Source organism: Neopelma chrysocephalum, unplaced genomic scaffold (genome assembly GCF_003984885.1).
Source record: "Neopelma chrysocephalum unplaced genomic scaffold, ASM398488v2 Primary Assembly neopelma1_44, whole genome shotgun sequence".
NCBI classification, from domain to species: Eukaryota; Metazoa; Chordata; class Aves; order Passeriformes; family Pipridae; genus Neopelma; species Neopelma chrysocephalum.
In genome coordinates, this window is record NW_020897703.1 from 26454314 (window position 1) to 26474351 (window position 20038).

Below are 20038 nucleotides of genomic sequence, written 5' to 3' on the forward strand. Positions count from 1 at the left end.
TTGTTCAAAGCAGTTGCATCAAGAGTCAGAGCTCACTTACCATCATGGATCAAAATAAGGAATGGGAAAGGGGAAGGGAAAACGAAAACTAAAGCTGAACCTGCTACAGATTTGCAAGCACAAAATCTAAAGATCTGAAGGAAGTGTTTTTTTGGTTTTTTTTAGATGGTACCCCTCTTGGGACTCTTTTTAAACCTAATTGGTGCTTAGAAGATTGATTATCCGAATGTCATAGGGGACAACGGCTCTGCCTGGGTAACTGGGTGAATTTGCATCACAATTAAGTATTAGGAAGCAATGCCTTTGCAGAGTATTTTATTGAGGTTTAAGTGATCAAAGATGAGTTGTAATGACAAAAGAGATACATTTTTGTATTTTTGTGACTTTCTTTTTCCTTTCCTAACTATATACCAGGTGAAGGAAAATTCCAGCTTTCACTGTAAAGAAGAAAAATGTTTCCAGTCCTTATGGTCTCATAAACATAGAGCAAATTAAAAGACCCTATTACATTTCTGTAAGTACATAATTTCAAGTCAGCTTTGTGATTTTGGGTTCCAGTTGCATGAGTTTTAAAGTTCACAGGAGTTAATTAACCCTGTCTCCCTCCTTTGCTTTACTATGCTCTAAAAAGCCAGAGAAACAGTTCAATTTCCCAGGGTAGGTTTCTTCCCTCCATTGTCTGATACTCAGTTACTATTCAAGCCCCTAGTCCATGCTACCCTTGGCTTTTTATTTATCATTTTTCTTTAATGTGTTTCTTTTAAAGAGAATTTTATGACCATGTCATGGCTCAGAAAGCTTTTATTCAAGTTGGTGTTTCTTTTCAGCAGTTACCTTGCAAACTTCACTGACTGCTGCATCTGAAGGTCACCTTCATCCATTCCTAACACTCTCCTTGTTTAAACCCTTCTCCTTGTCCCTGCTTTTTGCTTGTTTGTTTCAGTCTTCCTCTCCACGGCAATCAAATTAGTGTCATACAGTTCTCTGTGAGGAGAAGGCAGACAAAAAGCAGAACGCCCATATTGCTCTGGTGACCACGTTAACCTCTGCGGCTGCATAACAGTTTTCTGCAGCTCTAATTAAGACATGGCCTGTGGTTACACCAGCTCATGGTCTGATCTTGTCTGGCATATTTTTGCTTTTTGTTATTATTGTTTTGATCACTCTGTCAGGACAGCAGTCAGTATGGACTGGCTCACATATGCTCTGCTACCCTCCAAGGGATGGGAACACCTTTCTTGTATGGCTTCTCCTGTTCCTTCACCTCCCTGAGATGCTCCTAGCCACAGTCTAGTGCATGGTTTACTTCTTATAATGCTCTGTGTATGGCAAAGAGCCTGGAAACAGAACACCTGCGGTGGACTTGAAAAGAGACCACTGTCACCTATTTCTGAAGCCGTCGCCAATAAGAATGCTGCCCCGTCCCCACGCTGTGCCATGGTTTGCTACCAGGCTGTTACCACCCATCAAATCCTCCTGCATTGGTGTGATTTTATTCATGAGTCCAAAGTGTGTTGGCACCCAGACAGGGCATGGGCAGAGCATCCAGCCCTCAGCACACACCCATCGTGCCTCAGGGTCTGCCCAGTGCTGCCAAACCCGGGATGGGAGGCCAGGTTCCAGCACATCCAGGTGCCTGCCTTCCCACCAGGCTACACTCAGACATGGCCCCATGATGTGCCCACTGCTGGGAGGCAGAGGCAGTACCAGATTGTGGCAGTGCCAGGGTTACTCAGCGTGGGACTGGCTACAAGTCCTACAAGGAACAGCTGAGAGAGCTGAGGGTGTTTAGCCTGGGGAAAAGGAGACTCAGGGATGACCTTATCCCTCTACAACTCCCTGAAAGGAGGTTATAGCCAGGTGGGAGTCGGGCTCTTCTCCCAGGCAACCAGCAGTGGGATGAGAGGACACAGACTTAAGCTGTGCCAGGGGAAGTTGAGGTTGGACATTAGGAAAAATTTCTTCACCGAAGGAGCGATTAGGCATTGGAATGGGCTGCCCAGGGAGGTGGTGGAATCACCATCACTGGAAGTGTTTAAGGAAAGACTGTACATGGCACTTTGTAAGATGGTCTGGTTGACAAGGCGGTGTTCAGTCACAGGACAAATTCGATGATCTCAGAGGTCTTCTCCAACCTAATTGATTATCTGACCTGTGTGCAGGGCAGAAAAAAATAAGAGTTAAAACCCCCTTCAGCAGTCAGGTCACCAAAGGGAACCCGGCTGGCAATGAGGAGTGTCAGCGCCCTGAGGGGCATGAGCGGCCGTGAGGCACCTCGCGGTCACAGAGCACTCCGCAACTTGTCCTCCATGCTGGCGGGAGGCCTCAGGACCCCTTGGAAAATGAAAAAAAATGAAGGAAAAAGCGCAGTGCGAAGTGCAGTACAGCTGGAGGGAACCACCCGGCGCCTGAGGGCGGAGCCGCGCTCCAAAGAGCCGCGGGCACGGGGGCACCCGGGGGCGCCCCCAGGGGCGCAGCCCGCGGGCGGGCGGGGCCGCGGCCGTTGCGCTCCGCGCAGCCCGTCAGTCACATGAGCCACCGCCCTCCTTCCCCCGCACCCCTTCGGCCGCGAATGGCACGGCCCGGATGCGCTTGTACGCAGGGAGGGTGCGGGCGAACCATTGCGCGGGGGCGGGGGAACCCGGCAGCCGCCGGCCGGGAACACCCCTTCGCCGGGGCGCTGCGGCGGCGGCGGCGAGCGGACGTGACAGCGGCGCGGCCGGCGGAGCGCGATGGGGGTCCCGCGGGGGCAGGAGCGCCAGGCCCCGCAGGAGGTACCGCAGCGCTCGCTCCCAGCCCCCCGTCCCCCCGAGGCGCGGCCGCTACTCCCCTCGGCCCCGCGGCATCGGCGTCCCCGGGCTCGCCGCCTTCTCCTTCCCGGAGCCTTTCCGGGAGCCCGGCGGTCGCTGCCGCGCCGCGGGCTCGGCCCGGGGGCGCGGGGGGCGCGGGGAGGCCTGCGGGGCTGCCGGGGCTGCCGGGGCTGCGGGGCTGTGCGGGTCACCTTCGGTGCTCCACCGCCCTGCCGGGTCCCCGCTGCCGGACGGGATCGCCTGGCTCCCGTGGGAGCGAGGGGAGAGCGGGAGGGTGTCCGGAACACTGGAGGTGGGGAGGGTGCGCAGGTGGGTCCCTGCAGCCCTGTGACCCGTCTCTCCGGCCTAGGGTTGAGGTGTGTGGGAGCTCTGTGTCTCTCCTGAACCGTGTGTATCCCTGGAGCTGTGGGGTTTCATCCTGCAAGGTGGGGACAAAAGCACTGCGATGTGGTGGCTGTGCTGGTGCTCTCCGGTCGCTCTTCGGAGCACTGGAGCTCTCCGGTTTGCCTGTCACACTTTACTTTTGTCACTGCTGTGCTTTGAAATTGCATTACCCCCCCAAAAAAGTGGAATTCCATGTGGATTTCTCCTCCTGTTTTTGTAAAAGGATTATAGAAACGTGTCCTGGTTTTGACTGGGGTAGAGGTTAAATTGAGGTGTGTGAGTTTATGAACCCTGAAATTGAAGGAAATGTGAGAAATGGAGAATAAATTAAGTAACTTGTGGCAATAGGGCGGTCTGTCTAGCTGGAGGCAAGCAGCAGACCAGGAGTTTCAATAGGAAAACCAGATTAAAGTATTTAACTGGGTGAAAAAAATGTAATGTTAAATCCATATAGACATGTACCTGTTTCTTTAATGTCTTTCATATTAACAGCCAAGTTGCATATGGTAGTCAAGATTTTCCCTGATATGTGATCTGTGCTAAGGTTAAGTTTGGAAAATGTTCATTCTTCAAATGAATGAGAAATGCTCAATTAGTGTTGTGTTGTTTGTTTGTCAGGTTGAAACGAGAGAAGATGAGGAACAAAACATCAAGTTGACTGAAATTTTGGAATTGTTGGTGGCTGCTGGGTATTTTCGAGCAAGAATCAAGGGGTTGTCACCCTTTGACAAGGTGAGACCAGTGCAGTATTTTTAAACCCTTTTTTACGTATATGAGGTTCACGTATTTTGCTAGTTTGTTTAGCAGTGCTAGGTGACTTTATAAAGGATACTTGCAACCTGTGAGGCTTTCTTGTGTAAATAATTCTGCAAATGACCTAGTTTCAGGCAGACAGGACCTCCTCAGTCTTGAAAGACGATTTCATGCAGCAAGGCCTGTTTTAAGGGAGACAATTGGATGCAGCCTAATTGCTGTCTGCTTTTTTTGTGGGTGTTACAGCCTGTGGGAGAGTCATATCCAGGGAATTTCCCCCCTTCTCTCAACTGCAGTTAGAATGATGAGAAAGATTTGATACTTGTAGAAAGCCTGGTAATTTTAAAAACGAGTATTCGTTAATGAGAAATGAGGAAGTATCTGTGTAAGAATGGAACAGTTATCCATGTGAGATTATTTTGGGGCTGTTTTTACATATCTTTAGAATGTCACATATGTTAACCTTTCATTGTCCCAGACAGGAAGTGTGTGATACTGACAGTGAGCAAAGTTCAGGTTGAAGAGAGATTTCTGAATTGTTTCAGTGCTGACTCTGTGAGAAATTCCTGAACCAAGGTTTGAAAACACATAACTACAGAGCCTTGAAATGGACGCTTCTGTTTTCTGCTCTTTGATCATAGCACAGCCTCGCTTTACAATGCAATTTTAGTTTCTCCAAACTCCTTGCTATTACTAAGTATAGCTGCTCAGGAGTCTGTGCACACAGGCACAGAGTAGTTTAAAGGAGAGTGCCCTAGGATGTAACATTGTTGCATTTCTGTGTAGAGATCAGGTTCATCTTACCTAAGAACAATCGCAAACCATTTCATGACAATGCCCAACCTCACAAAAACAAGCATTGCTATTGAAAATGCTCAAGGTGCTAGTGCAGAAGGGATTGTGGAGGTTAACTGTTTCAGAGGGGAATGTGGGACGGGTGATGTGTCAGAAACCTTGTCTAGAACAAGGTTCCCAATTTGCTGGGTGATGTTGGTGAGTTACTCCACATTTTAATCCCTTTCTCTGTTCTTTGCATATATTTAGGTTATCTTGCCTATGTTTATGCAAGGTTGTCTTTAAATATTTATATAAAGTTGATGAAATGGCTCAGGAGTTTAAATATGCCTAAGTATATGTCAGATTAGGGCCTGAAATAGAGATTTCTGTAGAGCTGAGGATTTCCATTGCTGGTACTGTGTCTAGCACTTGTCTCAGCAAGCAAGGAATAGTAGTAGCAAATGTGTATGTATAAAGGTAAGTACATGAATGCAAAAATTATGATCCTTGATAAAATTTTGATTTGGTCACTGTTTAGAGATCATGACATGTAACATACTGTTGTATGTTAAACATACTTTGTTTTATCCTTTTTTTTTTTATTCTGAAAGCTGTTTCAAATCTAAAACTAAATGAAGCTAAGAGAGGAATTTAGAATATCAATAACTGCTGGTTTTTTTCTTGTATATGTGTATTGTATGTAGAAGTTGATATGGTTGTGGTATCTATTTCGGTCTCTCTATGAGAATACTGAGGACGGAGAGAACACTACAGCCTGTAAGACATATTTGGTTTTACCTCTTTAGTTTATAATGGAACTAACTCTGCTGTTGCTCCTTTGATAGGTGGTAGGTGGCATGACGTGGTGTATCACTACTTGCAACTTCGATATCGATGTTGATTTATTATTTCAGGAAAACTCTACTATTGGTCAAAAAATGTAAGTTGGTTAAACGGCAAGTGGGATATTTTAATTCTTCTTAAAAAAGAGGAAGCAGGTGGGGAAGGGGAAGTTACCTGCTATTTGCCTGTTTCTAAGAAAGATTTGTAGTCCAAGTTTCCTGCTTTTCAAGACTGCCTGTTTGCAAAACATTGCACAAGTTTCTGGGTTTCCCAGACTGTAGTTCCACAAACTCTAAAACCAGAAAGAAGCCTATTTCAAAAAAGGCAGTGCTATTCCTGCTGGGCTGCCATGCTCTTAAATGCTTTCACTGCTTAGTAGGGGTATGTGTGGCTCCACACCGAACTGGATTGGGAACTGATCCTGATTAAACCCTATTAAAAAAATAAAAAAAGAAAAAGAAAATAGTTTTAACATGAATGAATTCCTGGATCCAGTTCTCTGCACAGCTGCACAGATGCTTGTGCTGGCACAAGGGGATGATGCAGAGGCCAAAACAAAGGGCAGAGGGAGACCATGCTGGTGGAAACTGGAGTGCAACATTAGACCTTTCCTGAGTACCCTCTGTCTGCAGTTCTGCTGTGTAAATAACCTCTGACTCTCCTTTATGGTTCTGGGTTGGAATTGTAGGCATCAGCAAACAGAATTTAAAGCATGTCATTGTTGCCAAAATAGTTACCTACCCCATACTGAGTGGGAGATTTCCTTTCTCAGAGTGACCCAATGAAACAACTTTGTTTTGATTAATTTCTTTTGCATGGAATTTGCTCATAAGCCAGCTAATTCCTGTATTAGGGAGGTTATAAACTTTGTTTATGCTGAGAAAGGGAACACATTCCAAACACATGCATATCTGTGATAAAGGAGCCATAATTAAAATTTGCAGAAAATAAGAATAGCCTGACAAGTTACAGTGACATGAAGAGACTTCTTTGCTCAATGTTGTTGAAAAGAACATCTTTCTGTGCTGTTTCCTTGAAAGTCATTGAGCATTGGCAAGGCTGTGACACTTTTAAAAGTAAAGATTTGTGGGTACTGCCATTGCCCTCGGAGACACTCAAATTTTCATAGATTACTAACTACATAAAGCATTGCTGAGTGGAAGGAATCAAGTAGAGGCTAGGAATGAAGATGGTGGTGGTAATTTTTATAATTGCCAGGTTTTTGTAATTGCCATCATTGTTATCCTTAAGAACAGCAGGATAGGAAATAGTTAAGTTGTCCTGAAAATGGTCTGTTATTTTTCCAGCTGACTGAATGCAAAACTGGCAAAACAAAAACCAGGCTCCTTTCCCAAAACAGCAACAATGATTTATTTGTAAATCTGAAGTGTTCAGAATCACACAAGCATAGGCTGTTTTGATGTCCATGCAATGTTTACATTGGTGGTGGCTCAGGGCTTCTGTGGTGTTCTCAAGATAAGGAAAAGTTAATTGTGTTTTCTCAGTATTATTCCAAAGACATTGTGATGGTGTCCTGTTATTTAATTGCTGGGTTGAAATAAACATGGACATACATTAGGAGACGACCTTGCATCTATTGGATAAAACTTTTGTTTTAATTGCTTTTGCTTTGATTGTGCTCCACTTCCCTTTAATAGGTATAACGTTTCAGGCTCTCTTCCCAGGCTTTGGTCTCATAGCTCTTGCTCCCGTTTTGTTCTTCCAGAATATCAGTTGTCCATTTGGGCAGTACTAAATATCACTGAGGTCAGTACTGGACCAGTTACTTTTTCTCCTTCATGGAGAAATAGCTTTGGTTTTCCATGTAAATTTTTAATTCTCGGTGCTGACACCGACTTTAAAAATGTACTTGGCATCATTGACAGCAAAAAAATTCCTTGCCCTAAAATAAGGGATTCGGTGGAAATAGGATGAAGTTTCTGTAGATGAATCAATCCCTTGTAGTGGGGTAATCCTTTCACTTTACCAGATCCTGCCTGAGCTCTAGAATGAGACAGTTGACAGCAAATTCAGTTCTACTCACTTGAAAACTATGTGAAGTATACTGTGTACTTAGCTTTTAAGTGCAATATGTATTTAAAATCATCAAGTTTCAGGACTAGCATCAAGGTATGTTTGGGGAGTTCTGCCAAACAAATATTAAGTCCTTACATTTGATTCTGTACTTTTTGAGTGCATATCTCTTATTATATCTGTTCTTAAAGCCAGTGTGGCCGTATACTAGAATATGCAAAAGTGTTTGTAGATGTATCTTACCTGGGTATTTCATCTGACCCGACAGGCAGATCTAGAAGTTTTGTGTGTCATACTATAAATACAAAAACTGTGTACAGTGGAAGCCACTAGAGGGAACTTAACTGTGTTTGCAAAAATAATTTGTAATTTACAAAAGAAAAACACATCTGTGTTTTTGTTGTTTTATAATAGTGCCTTAACTGAAAAAATTGTGTCAGTATTACCAAAAATGAAGTGTCCTCATCGTTTGGAGCCACATCAGATCCAGGGACTGGATTTCATTCATATATTTCCTGTTATACAGGTAATAATATTTTTATGGTGTATCGATAGTTTGCTGAAAAAGGCTATAAAACTTGCATAAAAAATTTAACAAAGCTTTGTATTATTGTTTGGCTCTTTATTTAACTTTGAAATGAATAGTCACAGAGAAGTAATTTAATGTTTTTAAAGAATGGAGTGACATTATGGATAATAGAATCCTTAAGTATCATTTGATTCACATTTAAGAAGGCGGCAAATAAAATTCTCTAAATCCTTTGAAATGGAGTCAGATTCTGCCTTTTGTGGAATATCTGCTTACTCCATAAGCTTAAGCACAGACTGTAAGTTACGAAGATAGTCACTGAATCAAGTGTGAATAAGGCTAAAGGCAGTTGGGATTGTTTCTTTAAGCATAATACATCCTTAATTCTTATCACTTAAAAACTGCATGGGTGGAAAAATACATTGCTCTGACAAGCACCACTAGCTAAGCATGTGCATATGCATAGTTCTCAAGTTTATTAAGGTTTAAGCTAACACTTGATGTTAGGTGTTACACAGTTACGTGTGGTATTTTGAGAATCCTTGGCATGTTGTTATCATTTTTTGATTTTCCTTTCATCTGCACACAGAAACATATCCTTGATACATAGGGAAAATGAAGACTGTTAAGCGAGCTTTTTTTTCATTAAATATCTCACTACCTCCTGCCTGTGAAGGAATTTAGCAAGAACGAAATCTAAGTTCCAGTTTGTAAGAAGTGGGGAAAACTTCCTGGTGATTTGTTTTATCTTCTAGTAGGAGTCTCCTGAGCGAAACCACACTTAACTGCACTCCCCACAAAACATTCCATGGTGTGTGCTGCTGTTACACAGCTTTCAAGCTGTTCTGATGCTGCCTAAGGTGGAAAGTTTGTATCTTGTTAATAAGACTTTTACTTCTGAACTCTTGTTTTCTACACAAAAAAAAAAACAAAACCAAAAAACCAATACAGGTGAATTTCTTTCCCTGGTCACTTGATGACAAGGAATGGTTACATTTATTAAATACTAGGCTTCTTTCACAGGAAAAATATTACTCCTGCTGTAAGAACTATAGCACAAGGTATTCTTTTCTCTGACCTGCTTTATCCAAAATCCAGGTTTGAGATATTACCTCAGGAAAGGAGAAACATTAATTCTAAGCGGGGAGGAAATCTCCTTCTGGGTTTCTCTGAGAGGAGTGGTTCTCAGTAGCTGACCAGTAGGTGGTATAGCTGACCCATACTTGAAGAAGTCTTTCTTGATTGACTTAGTTTTTTGTCTGTAGAGGATCTTTTTTTAGAAATTGTGGCTTTCTGTCAGGTTCCTGTGAAACTCTGCCTGCTCCACACACTGTGGGTTCCTCATTTCATCCCAGCCAAGACAGGCTTTCTAGAAAACTTGCTGATGTCACCAACATACTCTGTTCTGAAAAAGACCATGCAAGAGCTTTAAAATGCTGACTACACCATGTAGGAATTATGTATTTGATAATGACACTTTATTCAATGCCTTGTTAAGTTCAGGATTCCACTTGCTATCTGTAAATCTCAAATCAGTGCCCAGCTAATAAAAAAGCTTGCTCTTCTGCCTGGCATTGTGTCCCAATACCTCTTGCACTGTGTAAACTAGTCTGGTGGTCTTGACAGGGAAAATTTAGATGAATCCTTCCCAACAGGAAGAAATTAGGTTGGGTTGGCTCACTGCCACAGACTGTAGCAGAACTTTAAAAAGATAATTTAAAAGAACTTCCATAACAAATATTCCAGTGAGCAGAAATGTCGCTGTTCTTCCTAGTAAATTGTGTTTATGTTCAAAGACAAAAGTATGTACACAAACTTGTGTTGAGATGTACTTTGTAATTAATAGATTGCATTTTCATCTCTCATTGTCATCATCTTCCCCTTGCTTTCCAGGGGTTCATGGTTATAGCACAGGAAACAGTTGCTGGTTCAAACTTGGATCCCAAGATTGATCTCATCTCTTATGTGACCTCCTGCACAGGCTGTCAACAGCCAGCAGGATTTATCTTCTCCGACATTGTTTAAAATGTACTTCAGTATTTTGTGGCTTTTCGTGTGGTCTTATAAATGTCAGAAGTCTTTTTGTCTTACACAGGCATGTGGTTCTTCATGAGCACTTCATAGGCTTGAAGATACATCTTTTCACAGTGGAGCTGTAGTTTTTTATAACAGAGATCTATAGTAGGAAAATTTCATAAAAGAATCATATACGCAGAGAAGAAATTTGAAGTTTATAAAATAGCTAATGCTGTATCATTTTGTTAGGATTAGGTCCCTGAGTTACCATGTTTACAAATAAAAAAATCACTTGTTCTTGTTTCTGTGCTTAAAATGTGCTTTTAGCTTTTATCATGTATTAAAAATAATTAAGCAGCAGTTTGTTGTTTGCTGCCGTTACTCTTCTTCTTTCAACTGATAATTTATTTTTTTTTCAGTGGCTGGTGAAACGTGCAATAGAAACAAGGGAAGAAATGGGAGATTATGTCCGTTCTTACTCTATATCACAGTTTCAAAAAACTCACAGGCTGCCAGAGGTACAATGAAGCCAGTTCCTGTTTCTCTTATGATGTGTCAAATGCTCAGGTGCAGAGCTTCACAGCTCTGAAATCAGCACAATACAGCAGAGTTGCTTTTGCTGTCATTTTGTTTTGTTAGGAGGAGGGGTGGAATGAGCTTGGATATGTGCCTGTAGTGCAGAACTATCAGTTCTGTTCATTCCATATTTAACACTTAGAACCCAAGTTTGTCTCTTAACTTAGTAACAGTATTAAACGTATATGGCCCTGCTATTGGGCTTGACAGATTTTACTAACTTGGAATGGTTTGGATTTTTTGGGGGGTTTGTGCGTTTGTTTTTTGGTCAGTTGTTTGGTTGTTTTCCTAATTATTTTTAATGCTTACAAACTAAAATAACAGTAGAGAATACTTTTCTCTTTTCCACATAAAGCCTATCCCTGCTTCATTTCTTTATAGTGTAGTAAAGATTGGAGATCCCAGAAGTGTGCCGGAATTGCATTTGTGTCAGGTCCTGTATAAGCAGAGAGCAGGACTGCTGATCTGGATACAGTTTTAAAGACCTACCCACCATCTGATGACAGAAGCAACTGCTTTTCTGTGTTATGGGAAATCACTAACGTTTCACCAAATAACTGGACAACTCAGAAACTATTTGACAACTTGGTTTCACAGAATCATTAGAATGGTTGAGATTTAATCTCCATTCCTGGTCTTTTTCATTACCTCCATTAATGTCTTTCAGGATGATGAATTTATGCAAAGGAAAGAGAAAGCGATCAAAACGGTTACTGATATCTTTGTAAGTATGTTAGATTTTTCCTTTTTCATGATCAAGAAACAAGTGGCTTTAGTAATGAAATGGTGGTAGTTAATTCTACCCAGCCAGTCCTGGGTTTTCTCATGAGAAGGTACCAATTAAGTTACATGTTGAGCTTCATTCTTAGAACAGGTCTCAAATGCCAATATATCAGATTGAAAACCTTTTAGGTGTGCACTGTATGAGTAGATAAATCATATCAACTGCCTGCACAGAGAGTGTGGAATTCCACACTATCAAACTAAACTCACCAGGTAGCTTACAGGCTACTAAACTCTCAGTAGACTGTTTGTTTGAAGCTATCAACAGTTGGACTATTTATCTTGAAATTAATTAATATAGTGATGACCTCTTCAATTTAAATGTCTGCATTTCAACGCTTGTCTTTTTTACTTGTAATTAGCTGTGGAAGTACACATTCTACTTCAGAAATGTTTTCAAGTGGCAGATGTTGGTTGGGAAAGGTGGTATCACCTGTGTTTTCCCTCCCTCTTCAGGTGCAGATCTTTTAACTCTTGGATAAACTGCTTGTTTATATTTTTTGAAAGCTTGTTCATGAATACTACAATGACATGTAACATATCTAGGCTCTCTCACTCTCATACCTAAATTCAGCTGCCTAGCTAGCAACTGGAGTTTCTATCCCTGGAGTTTCTGTCCTTGCTTTCTAGTTTGCCTGTTTGCTTGGGACTATCAGTTCACCATTCTTGACTCCCCACAGTTTGCTACTGTTTGTTTTGGACCGTCTTGATAAATTCCAGTCCAACATTTGAGAAAGGATGAAAAATCTGGGTTTGATTTGACTAGGACATTTCCAGGGCTCTTCAATAGATGGTGAAACCCTACTCTGCAGAGAAAACCAGTGATATTTCAGGTAGCTCTACCAGGCATCTGAACTCTTCATGCACAGATGGAGGTGTCCACTGCTGGTGTAATGAGCTGTGTGAGAGGTTGTGTGATGAACCAAACAAGTCATCTGACTTTTTTGTCAGGTTTTGGAGATAGTTGTTTTTCTATAGTGACCTGAGTGCTGCTGAGCCTCATGGATGTGGTTGAGTTACAGTCTGTGTTTGTAGAATAATGTCACTGTGAAAGTCTCCAGGTGATGACCAATGCAAATCCCTTGTTAATCTATTGGAATAATTGCCCTTGCTTTGAAAACTTCAGTTACAGTCTCTTAAGTATTGTTCCCCATGGTTTGATTGTGGTTTTTTTGATTATTAGCAGACTTACAATGAGTCTTTTACTCCACCCAGAAATACTTTGTCTTTCCACTGAGATGTTTTCAGTTTTACAAGTTATCTCCCCTTGTACATAGGTATCATTGCATTGTTTATGCACCTGTATAACCTTTTAAATTGAGAAGGAATGCAAACCTGTGGGATAAAGCAAATTCCAAATGTGAGTTCTATCAAGTAGCACTTGAAACTCATTTGGCTTTTATTTATTTTCAATTTTCAGAATAATTGTCCTGGTTTTTCAAGTGTGTCCATTTTTTACCTGCACTGTCTCTATATAGCACTAAAGAGTCTGTATCCAAGTGGCTGATATCGACCTTGTCACAGAAGAGACAGAGACAAAGTAATCACAATGCTCTTATGGGACACCAGTACCTAGAATTTTCAGTGTCATTCAAAAATATACAGAAGATATTTGATTAACGGTGATGAAGGGTTCCCTGTGGTTGCTGAGAAACAGAAGTGGTTTCAAGGCTTAATTTCTATGTTCTATTATTTGTATTCTGTCTTCTCCTCTGGCTCAGTTATCTTGTTTTTAGGTGCACCTTCATGGTACATAAAGTTTTTGCCATTTGTTCAGGGTATCATTAGACAAACACCTCTTCCTTAAATATGTGAGCTCTGTCAGGATTATGTGTTCTACAGCTGGCACCTGATCTTCTTAACAAAAGATTACTTCATGAGATCTCTTAAGGCATCAAAGCATAAGTACAGCCCAGAAGAACACAGAATGAATCTGCAAGGGAGAATGTGCAGAAGCTTTTCTATCTATCCATAGGAACTGGAAGGAGAAGGTGGCTGTTAGATGAAGGTACTTTTGTAGGTCACCTTTAAATCATTAGGCATTGGAACTGGAAGAGAAATTCACTCTCCTAAAAGAGGATCAGCAAGTGTGAAAGAATAGTTTGTTGTCTGAATTCATTACTACAACTCTGGTCTGAGGACCTACCCTTCTTTTCTCAAGGGGTCAGCATGCTGAGATTTATGGTCGTGATCAGGCCTAAAGGTTGGAAAAGGGAATATTAAATACCAGTAATGGTTGTTGGAATAAGAACTGCTGCTGCTGAAAAGTGATTGTCTAGTCAATTGAGTGGTTTTGTTCAACTACTCAATTACCTGATGCCAAGACTAATGTTTATGATATGATGCCTACACTTTGTATAGCAAAGGTATAAAATACAGTGCCATCATAAAAGCTATAATTGTTTTTGTTACATTGCCTCTCTGTAGGTGTGAAAGTACATTTTGTGGGAGATACTTGGTCCTAAAAAGCTTTTTCATGTGACAGTCAAAAATGTAGCAAGATGGAAGCAAAGATGACAGAAATTAAGATTAGAAATGAAGTAAAAATTGCAAAGGGTAACAGACAAATTCAGTAGAAACTTGCCAAGGAATAGTGTCAATTTTCACTTGTTTGAAATCTCCACTTTGGGATTACCTGTCTTTCCTGAAATAGCTTTCAGTCTTTTTCAGTGTTATGGTGCAGCAACTGCTTGTTAAAAATAATAGTTTGTCTTGTACAGAAAGTCACAACAAACAGAAAATGTTCTTCCTTTTGTTTTTAAATTGGAAGCAACTCTATGAGAACAAAATAGTACTTGTGAATCCTTGTTTTATTTGATGGGCTGTTGTCCAGCTATTGGATCACACTGGGATAGCATTAGATTGAATCATTTTGCTAACAAACTCCTTCAGGTATTTTTGTTCCAATAAAATCTGCTTTAATTCTGTTGTAACCTGTGATCATTGAGTAAAAAATAATTGCGTTTATTTATCTAGTCAGTTTGCAAATAGAATTAACTCACAAAGGAGGTAACGTTACTAGACACTGGCATTAGCCAAATATTCTTAATAGATGTTGAGTGTATTATTTTTTTGACTCTTCTTTCAAACATGACAGAAGAGATGGTTGAGAAATTGTGTTGTTGTTAAATATCCACTTATATTTTTGTTTTAAACCTGGAAAGGTTTTATTCGTATAGCAAATTGTTTAGAAATTAATTCAGTAAGATTTTATAATGTAATTCCAAAAAGGCAAAGTGAGGGATGTTTATTTGGGTAAGTATATTGAGTGGGAAAGCAAACAATGTTGTGGTGATTTGAAAATCTCAAACCACCACAGATGTGTATATCACTTGAGATAACAATTCATCATTTATTTTAGAAAAGCCTTTTACACGCTCTGAATCCATTCACTGTCTTACAGGAGGTTTACAAACCTCAGAGGAAATACAAACGTCAGAAGGGAGCTGAGGAGCTGCTGGATGAGGAATCGAAGGTTCATGCTACACTTCTGGAATACGGCAGGTGAAAGGCTTCATTTAATTCTCCTTGGGGTTTGTATTGTGTGTATTACAAGCATTACATATAAAATTCGGATTGTGATGGGTTTTTTCATACTACTTCAGAAATGAACTATGTGAAATGTACTCCTGTTTGGTTTCATATTTTGTTTGCTTATCCTGTAAATTGTCTGAGGACTGGACAGTCCTTATATGTGTGAACCGTTTTTTGTACAATGGGAGCCCAAGTTCAGACTTTGCTTTTATTAGGGTATGTTTTTTTAACGTAGTTGTTCTTTGTGTTATAGAAGTGGCTTAAATTCATGATTCTTCTGGGTACTGTCAATCAATATTGTCTTTTTGCAAACAATCCTCAGAAAGTGAGGGGAAAAGGAGCGGAAGTTGCTGTTGCTTCTTTTTATAGTTCTAATGTGGCTGTTACATCAAGAGGCTGAATCATTGTTTGGTCTTTTTACTTTCTGCAAACTCCCATATAAAGTCCAAGTTACCAAGGTTTTCACTTTTCTATCTTTTAAAGTCCCTCTCGTTTACTGAGAGCTCTCCAAACATTTAAAAATGAAGTTACCGAGCTTCTATTTGAGGTTTCTATTTCCAGTTTTTCTTCTCACAGTTTAGTGATAAGAACAGCTTGTCTGCTCTCTGAGCTCTTAATACGAGTGCAAATGACATTTGAATTCCATTTTGTATCTTCTGTGGCTTCTTCTCCCCCAAAGCCTTAGATTTTTGTATTTTTTGTTCTCACTATTTTGAGTGCCTTCCTTTTAACAGTAACATGGACTATAGTGTAATAGCTCAGGATTAACTTCCAAATGGAAAGAGAGCATTGCTTTTTCCTTTCATGAGCTTTACATGACAGCATTTTATGAAGAGTCAAGATTTGCAAATCATGATGGAAAGAGTAGATGGAGTTGAAATCATTTTGTAAATATGCTCTAGTACTTGCTTATTTAGTTACCTTGAAACATTCCAAAAACTAACCTGAATCTGGCTGTTGGTGCATATCTTATGTTGAAAACTGATAGAAATGTATTTGTGAAAGTTGTAAACAACAATCTATTTCCTTCATGTTTCCTATTGTTCTTTCAGGAGATATGGATTTAGCAGACAAGCAGGAAAAACAGAACAGGTAAAAAAAATACTAATTTAAAATACTCAAATAGTGGCAAGAATTGCATTGTTGGAGTGTTGGTTACTCTTAGATCTTAGAAGAAAACAGCAGCATAAACAGCTGTAACTTCCATTATTACCCTCTCTAAAAAAACGACTAACTGGAACTTAAAATCTGCATTCCATGTTTAAAAGAAAGAGGGGTTGGGTGTTGTGTTTGTTTTAGTTCCGTTTTTACTGTGAGATAATGACATATCCTGTCTGCTTAGTAAGCATCTTTTGACTAAGTGTTCCATAATGTGATCATTGATGGGTTTTTCTTTTTCTTTTTAAAGACTCATTCAGCTTGGTAAGAAATATTGTAGACATTTATTACAAAACAGGTTATTGAATGTGGTAGAGAAACATGATACCATGCCATAAATAAATCATTGGGCTTCTTGAAAAGTAGCATCCTTGCTTTTGATGATTATGGAATCTTAAAATGTCCTTGTCAGAGTATGTGCAGTGTTACTATTTACTATTAATTTGGCTACAAGCTTTTATCAGAGACAGAAATAATGAAAATAATGCATTAAGCATGTCATGGACTCAGCAATACATTGACTTTATTAAGGTCGCCCTTCATCGTCTCAATATTCCACATACAAATTTCACATTTAAATTTTATAAATAGAGCTGTTTCCCAATCTAGGCGTGCCTGTTTTCCCCTTGGAGTAGCTGCCAGGCTGCAGTCATGTTTATGGAGTTAATTTTCTTTCTTCAAAAATATTGTTGACTTTGGTATATTGTATATTAGGTGGTCATCGTGATTGTTGTGGGAATTGAGTCTCCAGTAAGGCAGTCATGTTAGTGGTGCAGTGCTGACCTAGAAATCGAGTCTGTCTGTCACCAGCTGTCACTAATTTTGTGGTGCGAGTTCTTCTAACTAAACCGGGCAGTTTTACACTTCTTATGTTGTATGTTTATTATACCAATATTGAGTTATAAAAATTATTTATGTAAAAAAAAAGATTCAGCCTTTTCCTATGTAGCAGACATCATGTTTTGGGATAGCTGGTTTTCTTCTGAGGTCGGTAGCTCTCAGAAGGCTATGGGATAAGGAATCTTTGCACCAGATGTGTCCCTAGGAAGCCAGAAACACAGCTGGAATACTTGTGAGAAATCAGGGAGCCTTACGTTTCAGCTGACATGATTTGGAGTGTAGCTGAAATGTATTCATGAAAACAGAACAGCTACATTCCAGTTTTCTCCTTGATGTCTTGTTTAACACTTTAGAAAACGGGAACTAGATACAATAGTGTCTTATTTTTTTCTTTAAAAGGCTGAAGATAAAAAAGCAGTGCTGCCTGCAGGGCTTGCAGCAGCAGGAAAAGCTGAGCCTTGTGATGAAGATGACCTTCAGGCAGCTGAAGAGGTGTGCCACAGACATAGTAGGCATGGATGTTACTAACTTGGGGGGAGGGCAGCAGTTACCACTGCCCAGTTGTTCTCTGGAAGAAGGAAAATTTCCATGGTTAGTTGAAGTGGCATTTGCTTCCCACAGGAGAATATGGAACCTGATGCACAGAAATGTTTGTAGGTGTTTAATACCCCAAAAATTCAATTTTTTTTTTTTGGAAGTGGAGCATTTTTAAAAGCTTAGGGTTTGGTTGACAGTGGAGCTGAATAATCTGAGGGAATGTGTACTGTTATAGGGAATTTTCTTAAATTTGGTAACTTTAGCCAGCTCTTCTTTAACTTTCATAGATTTAGTGCCCCATTACATGCATTAAAATACACATGTTCTATGATACCAATTGTATAGATGTGTCCCTGGCAGAAAAAAGCTAAATAATAGAAGTTAAATTGTTATGTATAAATCTTCCTATTTTGCTCTAGCTTCGCATTAAAACTCTGATGACTGGAATGGCTGCAATGGCAACAGAAGAGGTAAGCAGCATTTAAAACTGATACAGCTTTGTTTAAATTATGGTTGATTGTGGCAGTTATTCCTAAAATCAGATTGCTGATTCAGGTATGAAGTCTTGGAATGACTGCATTTGAACTTTCATAAGGAGAGTGCAATAAAAGATGGTTGAATTAAAAAGACAGTAATTTTTAGGAGGCTGATGCGTTCATCAGTTGCCTTGAAATGGTGACAACAGTATAAATTAGTGCCTCTTCCAAATGGTTTCTATAAGGAGAATTTCAGAGGAAAGACATCACTGTGCAGCTGCCCAAGATGCAGTATGATCTTACTTTATTCATCTTGTGAAGTTATGCAGAGGAGGAATTGTTTTGCTGGGGAGAGCGGAGGAAAATTCTGTGCCTTTCAAGGTGCTTTTCAATGCACCGATAAATAGTTAGAAACAACAATGTTGGTCTAAGTCACTGAAAATACTGGATATTTAATACTGGATATGTATCTTGTTTTCTTAATTCATTGTGTTTAATGATATAATGGAACTTGTAGTCAATCCTTATATTTTACTTTCTGGGTAAGAGGAATAGGAAGAAATTCAGTTGTTAAAAATTGTTTCTGTTTATGCTGAAGTCACAAAAGCAAGGGCAGTAATTAGTCTGCTCTCAAAGTTGATTGACATGCTTTCTACTGAAATCCATTGTAGAATTCAGTTCTGTTTGAAAACTGTTGTATAAAATGTTTTTATACAAGCATGCAGTTTGAAAGGTGCATTCTTGCACATGCCTGCATTCTTAGAGTTTTATTACTGCAAATGTAAAATTCAATATAGAGATTAGAATCAAAATTAAGTTTCTGAAATCTGAATTCAAATTTGCTAAAAGGTTTTAAGTGAGAAATTTCCTTCAGCAAAATTGACTTTGAGGGGTGGAATGTTTCCTGGACTTTTCTTCTGATTAGAGATTTTTACCCAGTGTAAAAATTTTGTAAATTTCTGTTAAAATTAGAGCTTGTGGAAATTGTCATGTAAAAAGTACAGGCAGCTCCAAAACTCCAAACATATTCTTGACACAATTGCAGGGAAAACTGACAGCAAGCACAGTTGGCCAGATTGTTGGACTCCAGTCAGATGAGATCAAGCAAATAGTGTCTGAATATGCTGAAAAGGTAAGTGTGTCACCTAATTGTGTTTTACCCCATTGTGTTCAATAGCTTGTTAATTTAGGCCTTAAGCTTCCAGTTTAATTGCCATAATTCTCTTGAAACACACTGCTTCATATATGTTGTGGATAGCAACAAAGCCAGAATTCAGAGAAGTATTTTAAAGAGATGTGTGAGTAATTCGAGTTTAAGCAGCTGCTTAAATGTTTTTTGAAGGAAGAACGGCCTGAGTTGATACCTATGCAAATTACAGATCTAAACTCTAAATACATTTTAAAATGCTCAGTGTTTAGCACAGAAATGCAGTTCTGAGGGCCTGCTCAGAAAAAAATGAAGGCCTCTTCCACTCAGATTTTCATATACTGGGATCTTGCTTGCACTGGGCTCCAATTCTGTCATACCCTGGGTCTCTAGTTTTGAATCTTGTCTCATCAAACCCAAGCCTTTGTTGCTTTAAGGAGTCAAGGCAATTAAATGTGCACATTCGCCCCATTTATTGTGTTCAACTGTGATTGTTTTTACTGTAATGTGAAAAGAAAATCTGGCTCTTCAAGCAATTAATCCATACAATACATCACTGCCAGATATGAGTTATAGGTCGCTCTTATTTGTCCAATAGTTTTCTCATATTTCTTCCTTTTTGTTGACACATATGAGGTATGGACCTTTCCCATTTGGGAGATAAACCCTATAGCTCAACAGAGTCTATAGCAAATTCCTGGCCTTTCTTTATTATAAAGAATTGGAAGAACAGAAGCCCAAGGGTCATATTTCAATGTTACATTTCTTCTGTTCTGAGAGAAGGCAGCAGAACCTTGACTATTATAGTAGAACAATGATTAATACTCTGGAAAGTAAGAAC

General features: G+C 39.8%; 1 protein-coding gene across 1 annotated transcript in view; it reads left to right on the plus strand.

Moving 5' to 3' along the window:
* Positions 1-2638: 2638 nt before the first annotated feature.
* Positions 2639-20038, plus strand: part of CCDC93 (coiled-coil domain containing 93) — a 40159-nt gene continuing 22759 nt past the window's right edge. The window contains exons 1-11 of the mRNA XM_027679082.1: positions 2639-2774; positions 3813-3926; positions 5570-5664; positions 8016-8127; positions 10566-10664; positions 11390-11446; positions 14909-15009; positions 16092-16131; positions 17437-17529; positions 17994-18044; positions 19096-19182. Of these exons, the coding sequence (XP_027534883.1) occupies positions 2733-2774; positions 3813-3926; positions 5570-5664; positions 8016-8127; positions 10566-10664; positions 11390-11446; positions 14909-15009; positions 16092-16131; positions 17437-17529; positions 17994-18044; positions 19096-19182 (891 nt within the window). The 5' untranslated portion in view covers positions 2639-2732. The remainder of the gene's footprint in view (positions 2775-3812; positions 3927-5569; positions 5665-8015; positions 8128-10565; positions 10665-11389; positions 11447-14908; positions 15010-16091; positions 16132-17436; positions 17530-17993; positions 18045-19095; positions 19183-20038) is intronic.